General features: G+C 61.7%; 1 protein-coding gene across 4 annotated transcripts; it reads right to left on the bottom strand.

Moving 5' to 3' along the window:
• Positions 1–127: 127 nt before the first annotated feature.
• On the bottom strand, positions 128–14,901 carry TUFT1 (tuftelin 1). 4 transcript variants are annotated; one of them, XM_040538754.1, is made up of 13 exons: positions 12,962–13,018; positions 10,097–10,165; positions 9,638–9,742; positions 9,180–9,266; positions 7,359–7,439; positions 6,942–7,013; positions 6,174–6,287; positions 4,559–4,687; positions 3,721–3,815; positions 3,057–3,162; positions 2,451–2,534; positions 1,533–1,633; positions 128–1,263 (listed from the first exon to the last, which is right to left on the bottom strand). In XM_040538754.1, the coding sequence occupies exons 1-13, from the start codon at positions 12,962–12,964 to the stop codon at positions 1,209–1,211; spliced, it is 1,101 nt and encodes a 366-aa protein (XP_040394688.1). In that variant the 5' UTR covers positions 12,965–13,018; the 3' UTR covers positions 128–1,208. The 4 variants fall into 4 exon arrangements, with proteins under 4 accessions (XP_040394688.1, XP_040394686.1, XP_040394689.1 ...); XM_040538752.1 differs by lacking the exon at positions 12,962–13,018 and adding an exon at positions 10,969–11,088; XM_040538755.1 differs by lacking the exons at positions 7,359–7,439; positions 12,962–13,018 and adding an exon at positions 14,820–14,901.
• Between the last annotated feature and the right edge of the window lie 312 nt (positions 14,902–15,213).

The raw sequence follows: 15,213 nt of genomic DNA, 5'->3' as shown, positions 1-15,213 counted from the left end.
AGAGCCCAGCAACCGGCAAGAAGAAAGGGAAAAGGAAAAAACCAACGTGCACAGCGTCACCTATAGCACACGGAGCCCAGCTGAGCCCCAGAACAACGTCTCCACACCACAGCCCAGGCCATTTGCACAGTTAACACCATCTATTCAATCGAGTACGGTCTGACAGATAAGGCACTCTGACAGATAAGGCACGTTTCTGTATTAACAGTTGTGAGGTGTACGTACAAGACATTTGTCTCACGGCTACGGTCAGTACAAACGCCAACAACTCTCCTCTAGCTTTGCCCAACTCCTTCACGAAGCGCGGGCTCACACAAGAAAGGCGTCACCAGGCAAGCCCAGAGGAAGCTGGTTGGTATTTTCCAGTTCAAACGTGGGACAGGCAGTCCTCAAACACACTCCCCTGGAGCTGGACAGCAGCAATCGTGCCTGTCACCACATCATTGGAAGACACCAATAATTTATTGAAATAAATACAGGGACAACCCAAACCGCCTCTGGGTTTAAACGTTAGATGTACATGGGGCACAATTTCTCTACACTCTTGAGAGAGGGACTGGGAGAAGCATGTCGATACAGTGATTTCGGCCACACGAACCTTTGCCAAGTCCGGAGCAGCCAGATGTGCTGGAGATCAGAGGTGGAGGCTCCCAACTGGTCACACATTGGGCTTGTTTTGTAGGAAGGAGTCCTGTTTCAGGAGGATTTCTTTCTTCTTTGTAAGAGTGAATCTTTGCTTTGTTTCTTAAAAACAGATTGAACACCAAGTCCACGTTGGCAAGCTGCAATCTGAAGAGGCGGCGCTGTTTGGACAAGACCCTTCAGAAGCAACGGCTGCTCATGGAGCAGCCCCGGCAAACCCAGAACTGGGCAGGGAAAGCGAGCCTGGCTCTCCAGCCAGGGAGCCACCTCGTCCATGCCGGGGCCACATGGCCCCGGTTTCCCTAGCCAAGCCAGCCTCCAGACTGGCCTCTACATGGCTGTGGGACCCTGTGGGACAGCAGCGTGGACACCTTGTAGATCTCCTTCCTCTGCCAGCACCGCCCTGGCTGTGTCTGTCCTCGGGTGCCGCGGTGCTCCGGGGCACAGCCCTCTGCTGGCGGGTCCAGGGCAGACTGAGCACAGAGGCCAGAAAATGGCAGTCAAGCAGGGAAGTCCGGTCAAGGATAACAAGGGGAGAGTCTTCAGCTCGCTCTGGCCCTCGAAACTCATGTTTCCACCACTCGAATGAGAGGCAGCGGCTTGGGGCCCGACAGCCTTTTGCTGCAAGAGAGAAAGGATTTGTTCAGCCAGGTGGAACTGGACGGTGCTTGGGAGAAACCTGGGCGACTGGTCCTGTCCCAGCGCTGGTCCTCGACTATTCCACTGTTCCACGGGAGGGCCCTCTGTTCCCCGGCACTCCCCTGAAGGAGCAGCACTGGACAGGACACCCCTCTGCCAGCAGCCCCAAGCCCAGCGCCATCTCCAAATGGGACGCGGAGCTGCAATACAGCCACTGAGCAGCCCAGCAGGCTCCCGTGCCCCGTGCCTACCTGCTCACGTACTCCGACTTGGAGCGCGCTCTGGAGCTGTGGCCGCCCCGACTCACTTGCTTCTCAATCAAGTGCTCTATGCGGTCGTGCATCTCCAGGTTCTGCAAGGGGCGGGAGGGACGGTTAGCAACGGGCAGCTGGGACGCCGATCACCTGCTGGGAAGTAGGGGACTGCTCCGAAAGGGAGGACTGCTCCACTATCACTCACACTGGGGAAGGTTTTCTCGAGGGAAATGAAATCCAGCCCTACAAAGGAGGGCCAGGGGAGCTGTGTAGGACCAGAGAACGTGGAAGTCCACCCGTGCGATTTCTCTAGCTGGTACGGGCAGCCGGACCCGCTCTCTGCCTAGGTTCACCGAGGGCTTTGCTCACACATACTGTTCCCATGCAGAGCTTAGTGAAATAAGTCACCGAGGAGGGAAGAAAATGCTAGAACTGCTGACGCAGGCTCAGTTTTTATCCAAAAAAGGAGAAGTTTGACACTTGTTACAATCCCAGAGGCAGGAATGCAATTTTAATTTCTGACACGCATGCAGTCAACTGCAGCTTTGTAGGCAAGAAGGGTTTAGCTGCCAGAGAAATGTGCTTGATGAGATTATTTTGGACTCCCTTGGAGCTCACGGCCGCTCCAGTAGCCCCAGCTTCACTGGGAGCCCCCACACCAGCCTCAAGAACCAGCACAGCCCTCGGGGCCGCGCGGGGCACGTTTTCCAAGGCAAATCAGATGGCACTGCAAGAGAGCAGCTGCCCTGCCGGCCGCTCTGCTCAGAGCCCAGCGGGCTGCAAAGCAGGAGCAGAGCTCGTCCCCACCAGGAGGACGGCCCACAGGCACGAGAGCCGGCGGCACCAGGTCTCAGCAGGGGCTCCAAATGCAGAGCAGACCCTGAGCACCCCCAAAACAGCCCTGCTAGGACACACCTCAGCCTCCAAGTAAGCGACCTTCTCCTTGAGCTCCTGGATCACAGCATCTTTGGCCTGAATCACCGTTTTGGAGTTCTGGAGCTGAAAAAAAAGAATGTTTGCAGCTGCTAAAAATCCCTTTCATGTACACCTGGGCTAAAGCAGTGCTGAGGAAGGAGGACAGCTCAGCCAGCCGTCCTGCCTGCAAACACCCACAACATTAACTCCAAGGTCTGCATAAAAAAAAAAAAAAAAAACAACAAAAAAGCTTCAAATTAAGTCTGAGAATTAAGCCCTAGGTGAAAGAGCCTCCGCTTACACAGTGAGACTTAACTCTTTCAGCAGGCTGAACTGGGAACACTAAGCCCTTTTATTACCCTTCCCGGGCGCCAGCGCCACCACCGCTCGCGCTGCAGTCCTTGGGCTGTCACCCCAGGGTCTGTTCCTGCTCCAGGGCAGCTGGACAGGGCTCTGGGCCGCCTTTGAACCTGGCCCCCTCTGGTTTGCCGAGGGAATCTCAGCCTCACAAACCGGCAATTATTTGCTTCCAAGCAGCTGAAGAGTTCTTTTCTTTGTTTTTAAACCTCGTGAGCTGTCTCCTCTGTCCCGTCCCGCTCCGCTCACCTGCTCGATCATCTGGCGGACCTTGCGCTGCTGGCTCTTCAGCATGTCGTCCAGGTGGTGGATCTTCTCCCGCAGCATGGCCACCTCCTTCTCCAGCTTGGCTGACCTGGGAAAGCACAAAGGAGGAGTCCAGGAGCCATCAGACGGCTTCCCAGAAGGGCAGCACTCGCTCAGCTGTGCCCAGAGCAGCTTTTAGCAGCCAGGCTTCCCCTACAGCAGCACAGGTGCTGAAATATTTCGACTAGACGAGGTAAGGAGAGGCAGAGACAAAACCAATTCAAGCAGGAGCCACAAAGACTCCTGACAACAGGCTGCAGGGACACAGGAACATCAGGAAGAGTCAGGCCACAAACGAGGCCTTCCAGAAACATCTCTTTGCCAATTAACCCCTGGAGCACACGGATCCGGCTGGGCCGAGCAAACCCAACACCGAGGGGAGAGCCGCGGCCACTAGAGGTCCCAGGGCAGCGCGGCTCCAGCGCCCAGAGCTGCGGGAGGTGTTTGGAGATTAGTCAGCGCCGGGGAGCAGAGAGCTGTTTTGCAAGCCAGAGAGCGAGCACGCCCTTCGCAGGAATGTGCAGTCATGCCCCAGCGAGCTGACACCCCGACCCAGCGGCGTGGGCTTGCTCCGGAGCTGGCAGCCTCAGCGGAGGCCGAGCCTCACCGGTCTTGTTCGGCGAGTCTGTCACCTTCCGCGCTCCTCAGCCTCGCCAGCTCCGCTTCGCCTTCTTTCATCTTCAGCAGCAAGCTCCTGTGCTCCTGCAGCAGAGCGAGAGGCCGAGTTACACGCAGGGGAACAGGTCGCAACACATGCTCTTCGGCCTCCCTCGCGGAGCCGATACAGAACGGGGAGCTGCGGACAGCCCCGGAGCCCCACCGGCCCCGTGCGGCCTCGCTGCTGAGCCCGCGGGACAGACAGGGGCAGCCGCAGAGTGACCAACAGCAGACATCCCTCTCCTTCACCCCTACGCTGCAGGAGGGCACGAAGCCATCTCCTCCCCTGCTTTTGGGCCAGGGGACGCACCCCAGATCGCTTCGTGCTCGTGCCATGCTTACGCTCACGAGTTTAATGTTATTAGGAGCAGCCCACAGCTGGAAAAGAAATCCAGGCTGAAGGTTGTGTTAATGCCCCCACGAGAAGAAGAACCGGGCAGCTGTCTAGACTGCACGCTCGTTTCTAGGATACCCAGAAGAAAGACTTTGCACAGACCAACCAGATCTTCTAGACCTGGGAACCGCAAGCCTAAAACAGGAGCGGTCAAATTTATCTGTCCACAACGGCTTCGTCAGGGGCTTTTGGGTAAAGCCCGGTTGGGAAGGCAAGCTCTCCACGCAGCAGGTCCAAGCACAGGACACATCTCCCGTGGGATCTGCTTCCCAGCAGGTCTGCGGGGAGCTCTGCAGGCCTCAGCACCGCGGGGCTCCCCCTTCCTGCACCAGCAGAGCGGGACCGGGCAGCTCCGCTCGCTGCGCCAGCCCCGGCACAGCCGCGGGGTCGGTACCTTCTCCATCCCTGCCAGCAGCCGCTGCAGCTCGTCCACCTGCACCTCCTTCTCCAGCACGCTCTTCTCCGCTCTCCGCAGGGCAGAGCTTGTTTGCTCGGCTTCCTCCTGGTACTGCGAGACCGCCCTCTGCAAACGAGACAGAAACCCCTTCACCACCAACCCTGGCGCACGCAGGTGGGCGAAGCACCCCGACCCTCCTCCCCCCCCGTTTTGAAGCTGCTTGAAGCCGTGGCAGGCAGATTTTGCTGAAGGCAGCCGGGCGTCTCAGCACGCAGCCCGACATGCTTCAGAGAAAAAAGGTTCTTTAGAAAGCTCCCCGGCTTCAAAGCACTTCAAAGGAGCGAGCGCTTAAATGCTAGAGCAATAAAGGGACCTCAGACACAAACCCCACGTTCGCTCTCAGCCATGCGTGTTCTGGGGCTGTTCGCAGGCTCCTCTTAGGACACCTGCCTGTGGAACCGACCTCGGGAGCCACACATCAACAGCTCAGGGACCTCGGGAGCCAGCCTCACGCATGCATCAAAGGCTCAGGGGCAGAGAGGGGACAGGGGCACCCTGTGGGTCCCCACGACGGCCGGGAGCAGGCTCAGACAAGGCAAATCGGGAGCACCGGGACCCAAACGCCACCCCTGGCATCCCCCACGTCTCCATCCAGCACCACAGCTGACCATCACCAACCGAGACCTCACGGTGCTGCCACAAACACGCCGCTTCCTGCGCACGGGGACGGAGGTGCTCGGGGCAGGTGCCACCTCAGCGGGCGGACGGCCCTGGGCTGGAGGAAGTGGTCACCGCTCAGCTCCCCTCCCCAGAGGAGGCCGTGCCCAGCCCGCGGCAGGAAGGCCCCCAGGCTGCCTGGGACCAGTTTGGTCTGCGGGACGGGATGCAAGCGGGACGTCACCTCTCCCACCGGCACGCGCGGCCCTGCCCGTGCGGGCAGCGGAAAACAAACCGAGGGGAGCATTAATCAGCAGCAGCCAGGAAGCGAGGGAAGCAAACGCCACAGCTTCGTCAGCACCGTGTGGCAGGGAGCTGCTGTCAGCGCCGACCCGGCCCTTCGCGCCCCGGTGGTTTCATCCCGCACCGGCGATGCCAGCAGCCACCCAGGGACAGGCCACAACCCTTCCCAAAGCGCAGGGAGCGTGCTGCAGGAGGCCGTGCTGCTCCTCTCTGGGGGGCTACTGCGGGTTTGCAGAGCAAAAGCTACCGCAGGCAGGAGCCAGGACACAGCAACGCGGAGCCGGGGCGGCCGAGCCAGCAGCAGCGAGCCTGGACTCTGCGGCAAAGGGGAGAGCTGTGCACAGCAGAGGCTCGAGCGCCTGTGCAACGACTCAGGCTTCCAAAAATAGGTTGGAAATGAGGAGACATTTCTGCTCAGAAAGAGCAGTCAGGCATTGGGACAGGTTGCCCAGGGAGGTGGTGGAGTCACCGTCCCTGGGGGTGTTCAAGGAAAGGTTGGACGTGGTGCTTGGGGACATGGTTTAGTGGGTGACATTGGTGGTAGGGGGATGGTTGGACCAGATGATCTTGGAGGTCTTTTCCAACCTTAACAATTCTATGAGAAAAGAACTAAAAGTCACACTTTTCCAACAGAGAAGTGCACAGCACTCACCTCAAGGTCCTTCTTCTCCAACTGATGGCGCTTCTCAGCCTCCTGCAGCTTCGTGAACAGCCTCTTTGCTGTCTGTCGGATCTTTTCCACATCGTCTCCTGAATAATCCTCCTCCTAGAGATGGTGACAGGGAAGGATCAGCAGAGAGGAGTTAACAGAGGAGCCCTCCGCCCCTCTGTGGGCAGTGCTGTTGGTTATGAAGCCTGCAACATCAACCCTCCGCCTGAACAACACGAGGCACTCCTGTCCTCACCTCCCACACTCCAGCGACAGCTTCCAGCCCTCAAGATAACGCACACGCTATCACCTGGTCGCCTTCCAATCCCTGTTTTCAGGGTGCCATCCTGATCCGCGCTTGGGCAACCTGAAACCCGGCGGCGTGAACCAAGTCCCCAGTGACCCATCCTGAAATCCCGGCCCTTGAAATGCCCCTGGCAGCATTTGGCTCCCAGGCAGCCTGCTCCAGCCGGGGGAAAGACAGAGAGCTGAAGAAGTATTCACAGACTTCAGATCTTTGTTAACCCTTCCTCTAAAAGGCTTGCGTGTGCAGATGTAAACGCCCGCTACGCACACTTTTATTGCTCTGGGCTGCACTTGGTGCCTGGTTCGACACCGGTAAAAGCCCAGTGCTGGGGTTTGCTGTGAAAGACGAGGCAGAAAGGTCTGACTGCGTTCTGAACAGGCTCAGAGCTACCTGCCGAGAGGAAGACCTCAAAACCAAACCAGGATTTCTTTCCAGAGAGCTGGCGTCTCTCTCTGGCTACGTACCTGGTCCTCCCAGGAATCAGCGCGGGGACTCTCGGGGTGCAGCCAGCTCCCGTTCTGCTTCTCCAGCACCACCTGCACGGGACAAGGTGACACCGACGGGCATGACGCCTCCCGACACAGCCCCTCGCGCACCCGCATGCAGAGCCAGCTCTGGGCACCGCAGCCACTCCAGGCCCCGTTTCTTGCCAACAAACATGCGAGGGTGCGTTTGGCCAGCCAATATAATTTGCTTACTGACTCCTCGTTGCACGCTTGTGCAGGTTTCTCTTTTTACTTGTAAGTGGTACCAACGGGACTTTCACTTGCCACAAGCACCACAATCTTTAAGGCCCCTTTTATCATTTTCTGGACCCAAAGGTGATTTTTTTTTTTTTTTAAAGTGAGTGTCATTTAATGCCCAAGAAATGCTCCCGTTACCTGTGCATGCTGTTTATCTCCTTGTCTGTTCTCAAGTTTACTACTTAAGTCTTCCCGCAGCTTCTTCAAAGAACTTCTAGCCTGGCAAAGGCAAGTCAATTTAGCTCGATCTGCACCAACAGTCACGCAGCCCAACAGAAACCAAACGGGGGCGCGGGGGCCGCGAGGACGCCCGGTGCCGATACGCCATCGATCGCTTCTCTACCAACCTGCCCCTGGCACCCACTGGTACCGCAGGGTCTGCCTGCAAGCAGCGCAGGCACCATCCTCACCAGGCAGCTCTCTCACACAATCACAGGCAAAAAAAAAAAAAAAAAGAGCAACAACCTGGAGGCGCTACAGATTTTTCGTTCATTAATCATCGATTTCACCTATGAGGCACTGAGGAGCCCCTTGCTGTTCCCAGCGCTCTCTGCCACCCTGCAGGGCTCAGACAAGTGTGGTCTTGACTTGCAGCTCCCCAAATTAGTCAGAGAAAGTGAGCCAGAGGAATGATTTACGGGCTTTCACCCCAGCTGCAGCAAGCGCTGAAGGGCTGTGGCTCTGGCCCTTTTCAAAGAAAAGCTCCCGGCTTCTCCAGCTTTGCAGCGTGGCTTCGGCCCTGCCCCAGTAACATGTTCCTGGGTTTTAGAGGCTGGAGGCGCTGGGGCGAAGTGTTTTGCCTGGGACTGGCAGCGGCAGGATGGGACAGGAGGCAGGAGCAGCTGCCGGGGAGCACCCGAGGCCCCGAGCCGCTGCCACCGCATCCAGCGGTCCTGGGGGGCCCTCCTCGACCCCCCGAGGAGCGCGGACAGGCTGGTACCACCACCACCACTGACTGGTTTAGCTCATTCCCTGCTTTTCACATGCAGGATTAGGTCGTTCTGCACGGTCAAGCTGCTTCGGCTATTCTGACAGGGCTGCAGGCAGCCTTTGAGGCCAAAGTCACGCTCGGCAGCTGCCGCGAGGCCTTCTGAAACCTGACTCGGGGAGCTACGGGAAAGCTCAGATCAGAACAGCTGAAGCCGAAGCCCCAGAAGGGGGAAGGATCACAGAAAACTGCAGCATCCAGGTGGCTGAGAGATAAGGTCTGGGTGACTAACGCCCCCGGCGCGCCGCGGCCCTGGGGAGGCTCCAGCGCCGGAGCGAGGCTGCGTTGCAGACAGGAGGCAGCACGAACGGTCTGTTTTCTTTCGGGGGGGAAACATGCGTTCTGGCAGAGGAGTCAGAAGGATGACGCGGGAGATCTGGAGGCTGCCCTACCAGATCTGCCCTCACTCTTCCTGGGGCCAGCACCCAGCACAGAAATTCCCCCAGGAGAGCAAACCCAAATTTCATCTCCCCCCATTTTTTATTTTGGCCACGTCAAGCTGCCCAGACCAGAACACGCATGCAATCGCTTCCATGTCCTGCAACCAGCTCTCTCCACCTCCCCAGAAGTCACATCCCCACCAGGAGCAGAGGAAAGGGTTAAACGTCCCGGAGCCTCACCATCCAGTTTACTTTGGGAGATGAGACATACCAAAGAAACTGCCTTTTAACAAGAGGCTCCGGTTGCGCCGCACCCAGGCATGCAGGGGACAGCCTTGGGGGAAAGTCATCACGCAATTCTCTTCAAATTCAGTCCATATAGCAGAGCAATTAGTCAGGCTGAATTAATTTATGGCGCTTGATTAGACTGCTGCCCTGTACAGGCAAGTCAGCAGACCGGAGGGTTCAGCTCTGCTGCCAGCTTGCCGCCATGGCGCCACGCGCGGTGCCCCGCAAGCAGAGCGCGCAGACCCCTGCCGCAAGCCCCCCGACAGCGGCGTGCGAGCCAGAGCCCCGCGCGGACGTAGCTACCTCTTGGATGTAACGAACTTCGCTTTTCAGCTGGCTGACGTGCTCCTCGTGGTTCACACCGCCCTCGGCCCTCGCCTTGAGATAAACCTGGGCGAGAGAGAGACCTTGGCACCGGCACGGCCGCTGGCTCGCCCACCCCGTGTGCTGGTAGCCTGGTGAGGGCAGCCCAAGGCCAGCTCCTCAGGGACTGGGACCCCCCCAGATGTGTTCAGCGGGCTCCCCCTTCGCCTCCCTCAGCTTTGCTTGGGGGCTGCTGCCTCCTCCCCACCTCCTCGCACGGCCCCAGCTCGCGGCCTCCCCAGCTCCTCGCCACGTCCCCGGTCCCCCCCGGGCAGAAGCGAGCCCCCGCTCGGGGAGCGCTCTCTGTGCCCACACGGGGAGCTCCAGACGAAGCCCTGTTCTCAGTCCCACTGATCAGGAAACACAAAGCCAGCAGCAGCACGGAGCTGGGACCGTACCTTAATGATCTCCTCATCGCCGTCGTTGGACTTGATGCACTCGGACGCCAGCGAGTGACCGTTGCTCGACCTGTTGGCCACCATGGCGAAGGCTTTTCCCACTGGCTGCAGGACACAGAAAGAGCAGGGCTCTGAGACGGGACTGGCTGGAACAGCTCACCCGGCTCTAGTCAGATCAGCATTATGCGCTTCAGCAGAGGAACGAGCGGCACCAAGCATGGCTCAGGGAACCAGCACCGAAGCTTCAAACGCTTTGGAGAGGAGCTTCCCAGCTCACGAAGCGGCTCAGCCTCCCCAAAACGTCTGCCCCAACCCCGCATCAGCTCCTGAGCTCGTGTTTCCAGCACCGGGGAGGCTCCACCTGGGAGCTCACGCACACAAAGGCACCGGGCAGCGAGACACAGAGCCCGTGGCCAGCGCCGCGTGTGCACGAAGCCAGGACCCGCGCGGGGAACGCACCTTCTGCTTCACCTGCCTGTCACCTGGCAGGTCATTCGGCAGCGTCAGCCTCAGCACCTTCACGCTCTCCTGAAACAAGAGGCAGGTTTTAGCTTTTAACTCCTGCAAGTTGCCCCCATCCAGCTCCGGTCCCGCGCCAGCAGGTGCCGGGCTGGTGCGTTTCTGAGAGCCAGCTCGGCGTCACTGCAGATGCACGAGCACGCTGCCTTCCCCGTGGGTTCAGGCTGCAGCCTACGAAACAACACCCGGATTAAAATGAGTAAGAGTTAGCACACAACGACTGCATTTATCAAATCCATCAAGGCTTGGAGGAGCCGTAGCCCAGCCAAGGCTGAGGTAATGCAGGCGGGCTGCAGAAGCAATTGCTGGACTCATTTTAACGCGAGGAGTCACGGCCATTATCGGTCACGCCGGGGACCTCAGTGACGTTTGGTGGCAGTGCCAGAGAAGGGCAAAAGCAGCTGCTCCCTGCTCGGGCACCACAGGCACTCCTCCTCTCCCTGCCCTCCCTAGACAGCCCGGACACGTGCCGACCACCGGGGCACTGCCCCTTCCCCTGCCAGCCGAGCCCTTCAGGAGCCGTGAGCAGCAGCAGAGCCCCACGCCACGACTCTGGCTATGGGGAAGCTCATCGGCACCGGCACTCGCGCTGGGTCCAGGTTCGCCTTCATTGCTCCACCAACCCCTCGCCCAACCCCTTCCCTACCAGGATAGGGGATGTTTCAGCGATGTCCAGCACAAGGCAAGCTTTCGTGGAGACAGCCAGAGAGCCAGAGCACACAAACAGCCTTCAAGCAGCGTGAAGGCACCCAAAAGGCCCCATTTCGGCATCGGGCGCTCAAGGCGCAGCACAGAACCTGTCCCAGACTGACCTCGCCGGCTCCCAGGCAGCCGTCGCTCATGCTCCTCGCTGAAGGCAGCTCCGAAAGCAGGAGCTGCTCGGCGCCTGAGCTGCTCGGCGGCGGTGACGCAGGCATCGCGGAGCCCAGGTCGGTGCCCGCGCAGCTACGGGCGCCCGCCCCTCGCCACACCTGGCCACGTCAGCCTCCTGCTCTCCAGAGCAGCGTCAAGATATTTCTGCCGCCCGGCTTTCAAGCGCTGCCTTCGCCGTCCAAGTCTCGACAAGCCATCTGTTTGTTTCCAAAATATTGTGTGTACACTGCTCTCACTAGCTCTGCTCCCTGGAGACAAGGAGCCCTCCTGCAGATCGCTGCTGGAGCCGAACTCCCCGCTAGAGCCCCTCGTTCCCCCGGAAAGGCCAATGCCCGATGCAAAACGCGCTTGGGCTCTACGAGCACCCCGGTTGCCTTGTCTGCAACGTCCACTCCGGGGGACATTTTCCTAGGCAGGAGCCAAGAAATTAGAAATGGTTGGAAAAGTGCTGGAAGAGCTCGATGCAGGGCACACATCCACAGCGCTCATTTTGCCAGCGAGGTCCGAGAGGCACCCACAGTTTCACGGCAGGCTCTCGGCAGTACCTGCACGCAAAGCATCACCCGCTCCTCACCGCGCTGCACGAAGCGCATGGGATGCGGCGAGACGCCACGGGTAGGAGCCTCCCTCGCCGCCGTCCCGCTCCTACGGGGGGATCCCACCGGTGAGTACCCACCACAGGGCCGCTGCTGCCACCCCAGCGCCCCAAGCCGGTGGAGACGTGTGCTCGAGGGACGCCATTCCCCTGCGCCTCGTGCTCCCCAACTGCTTCGGGGGTCCCACCTCGAGGTCCCCTCCTTCCTGCAGGCCCCCTCAGTGGCACGAATGTCCTCATGCGCTGGCTCGAGGACGAGCAAAGGCAGCACAGCCAGGGCAGAGGGCTCGGTGCGCAGCCACGCAGCAGCCGGCTCCAGCATGGGCCGCCGGCTCAGCGCCTCGGAGCCGCGGGGAACGTGTCACAGCCGCTTCACGTGTCCCGCTCGCAGCTTTGTTTACAAGCGTGAGGCTCTCACGCTCGCCAGCACGGCTGTCCCCGGCCTGCCAAGCCCACGCAAGGGTGGGACGCTGCCAGCGCTGCGAGGGAATCGCACTCCCAGGGCAGATGCGCGGCGATAAGCAGCAAGCGCAAGCCCATTGCCAGCCCCGCAGTCAGAGCCAGCCGGAGCCGGCACGCAGACGCGTCCGTTCCAGCGCGGCAGAACCCGAGGCGAGCCGTCTGTGGGTCGACGCCGCCACCGAGCAGACGTGGCGAGGAACGGAGCGCGGCCCTGCAAAGCAGGGAGCAAAGCAGCAGGGAGCGAAGCAGCCGGCGCCGCGAGACCCAAGGTCACCCAAGCAGGAAGGGAGCCATGCAAATGCCGGCTGGGGACGGCTCCGGCTGCCTCCGGCCTCTCCCGTGCACTCCGGGGGGACGGAGGGGCGGTTTCAGCAGCGAGCTGCGAGGTGGGCGGTGGAGCAGGGCTCTCCCGACCACCTGGGGAGAAGTCTGGCCCTTTCGGCACGGTGAGTGCACGCAGCGAGGCCGAGGCGGGTGCAGGAGGCCAACGGCACAGCCGGGTTTGCTGCAAGCCCCTCCCTGCGCAGCTCGATCGCCTGCGGGACCCCACGGACAACAAAGGAGGCGACGTGTTTTGGGAAAGCTGTGTTGGGGCCACAAGGCACGAAGCCCTCCTTTAAGGGAGGAAACAGCTGGGAAGCCCCACCAGCCCCTCCGTTAGGCACACCGATCCCTCAAAGAGGCACGACGACGTTACGCAGCTCCAGCCGCCGCCGCCAAGCCCAGCCCAGAAGCACGCACGCCCTGGGGAGGCTCAAAGGAGCCCGGGCGACCCCGAGCTCCATCCAAACCCCCCCACCTGCACCCGAGCGGGGGGCTCCCTCCGCAGCCCCCGGCCCTGCTCCTGCGCCACGGTGGCCGGGCTTTGGGCTTACCATGGTGGGGCAGCCGAGCGTCCCGTGGCCGCGATCCCACCGGCGCTGGGAGGTTTCCAGGAGCAGCCCCCTGCCATGAGCCCCCAGCGCACCCCCCCCAGGGAGCACGGGCGCCCGCCCGCCCGTCCCCGGTGCCGAATTCGGGCTCCAAGCAGGAAGAGCGGAGCCGCGGGAACTCCCCCGCGCCAGCCCCACTCCTTCACCTCTGGGCTATCATTAAATCAGCCCTGCCTCCTGTTTACAACTCCCAAGCTGCTCCGCGTGGCCCCAAAACAGAGGGGACAGCGGATTTTGGGCCCCCTCCGTTATTTTCCGCGGGAGGAAGCGCATTTTGCAACCCGATGGGCACCCGGGAGGCGACAGGCTGCCTCTCACCTCGTGTTTGGGGAGAAAACACAACCTCACACAGCAACCGCTTCCTTCACACCCCAACCCAGCGCGTTGAGCTTGCAGGAGGTTGCCCAACGCCCCGCACCGCGGGCTCACAGCTTTTACTATGAGCCTCAGGAATTTGCCGCGATCCCGAGAGCTCGGCGAGGCTCACGCTGCAGCCCCAGCACTCCGAGGCCGGCACCCTTTGAGAAAAGGCACTCGGAAATTCCCTGCCTGTGTTTTGGGTCCAAACGTCCAAAAAGAGCCGATCCCCTGGGAATTAAGGCGAGCAACCTCAGCTAGGCTAGCTGCTGGCTTTCAGGTGAAGCTGATTTTAAATCTTTTGGTGCGTTTTTCACCGTCGAGCCCGGCCAACCCCACCAGGGGTAGAGGGAAGTGCCCGAGGGTGCCAGGCAGCCCTCCTGCCTCTGGGGCGGGCGCGGGGGCAGCACCAGCCAGGGGTCGGAGCGGTCCCAACGGGGGCGTTTTACAACCGTGGGGACAGCGCTCCGTCCGTCTGTCCGTCCGTCCCGACTGTTAAACAGGAACAGGCCTGACCTGACCCAGAGGGTATCGCCGAGGATCATTAGCGAACAGCTGCAGAGCCCCAGCGCTACAGAGGCAGTTATCACCGTAATAACCCATTAGCTAAACAAGCCCAACTCTGCAATCGCTCCTTATAAGGCCAGGGAAGCTGCGGGGAATTAGGGCTCTCCTGGGGAGACTCGGGGTGACTCACCCGGCAGGGCTCGGCCGGGCGGCTGCCGGCACGGGGAAGGCGGCCGAGCCCCAAAACGCCGCGGCCCGGGCAGCCGTCGAGGCGGCGTTTTGGGGGGCCGCTGCCTGCCAAGGCCTAGGCCAGACGTCGAGGGGCTCAGCGCCGCCGGCCGGGGGGGCTTCACGCCCTCGCCGGGAGGTCGGGGCGCGAGGGCCGCGCGGGGACGGCTGCAGGTCGCTGCCGGCCCCACCCTGGGCCTGGCCTTTCCACAGCCGCCCGGCTGCGATGGGGAAGAGTGAACGAGGTGGAAGGGAAAACAGGAGGCCGCTGTGCGATCAAGGGAGCGATCGCCCGAGTACGCTCGCTGCTGGCCCGCCACCACGGCCCCACGGGGACAGCCGGAGCTCCGCCGCGGGCCCCCAGAGCCGCAGCTCCAGAGCCCCGAGGGACCGACCGCGGGGAGCCCGGACCCGTCGGGGGGGCAGCGGGCCCCCGATGCCATCACCCAGCCTGCGGCAGCCGTTCCTCCATCCCCGCCCGCCCTCCCAAAACTTGGCGCTTCGGCCGAGCGAGGACACGAGGACGGCGGCCGGGGCAGCCCCCACCCCGGCGGGCGCCGCTGCCCCCAGCCCTAGGGCGAGCCCCGAGGGCGCCCCCCAGCAGCCCCCCCGGGACCGCCCCAGGACCCCTCCCCGCCACCCCCCAGGACCGAGAGGAGCCCGCGGGGAAGGCGCGGGGCAGCGGGGCCGGGCCCCGGGCGGAGCTCACCGGGCTCTGGCCGTGGGGCCGCACGTCCAGCACCGCGCACCAGCCCTGCCGCCCGGTCATGGCCCCGCCGCGACTGCGGCCCCGCGCCGCCGCCCCCGCGCTTATATACGGCCACGCCCCGGCCACGCCCCGGCCTCGTGACCACGCCCGTCCCGTTGGCCGCGCCCATTCCGCGTTGGCCACGCCCCCGGCACCCTTGATGTGCCGAGCCGTGCCCGAGCCGTGCCCGAGCCGTGCCCAACCGAGCGGAGCTGTGCCAAGCCAAGCCGTGCCAAGGCGAGTGACGCCAGGCTGAGCCGAGCCATGCCGTGCCGAGCCGTGCCAAGCCAAGCCAGGCTATGCCAAGCCACAGCGTCCCGAAGCGCGCCGCGCTGTGCCAAGCCGTGCCCCTGCA

The sequence above is a fragment of the Cygnus olor genome, chromosome 28 (genome assembly GCF_009769625.2).
Source record: "Cygnus olor isolate bCygOlo1 chromosome 28, bCygOlo1.pri.v2, whole genome shotgun sequence".
Classification (NCBI taxonomy): domain Eukaryota; kingdom Metazoa; phylum Chordata; class Aves; order Anseriformes; family Anatidae; genus Cygnus; species Cygnus olor.
This window is presented reverse-complemented; position numbering and strand designations above follow the sequence as displayed.

Excerpts from the sequence above, each read along its gene's own strand:
- TUFT1 (XM_040538752.1), bottom strand. The coding sequence starts at position 11,073 with ATGCCTGCGTCACCGCCGCCGAGCAGCTCAGGCGCCGAGCAGCTCCTG. Across the intron at positions 7,014-7,358 it reads GAGATAAACAGCATGCACAG|GTGGTGCTGGAGAAGCAGAA; the intron begins GTAACGGGAGCA and ends TGTCCCGTGCAG. Across the intron at positions 2,535-3,056 it reads TCCGCCAGATGATCGAGCAG|CTCCAGAACTCCAAAACGGT; the intron begins GTGAGCGGAGCG and ends CTTTTTTTTCAG.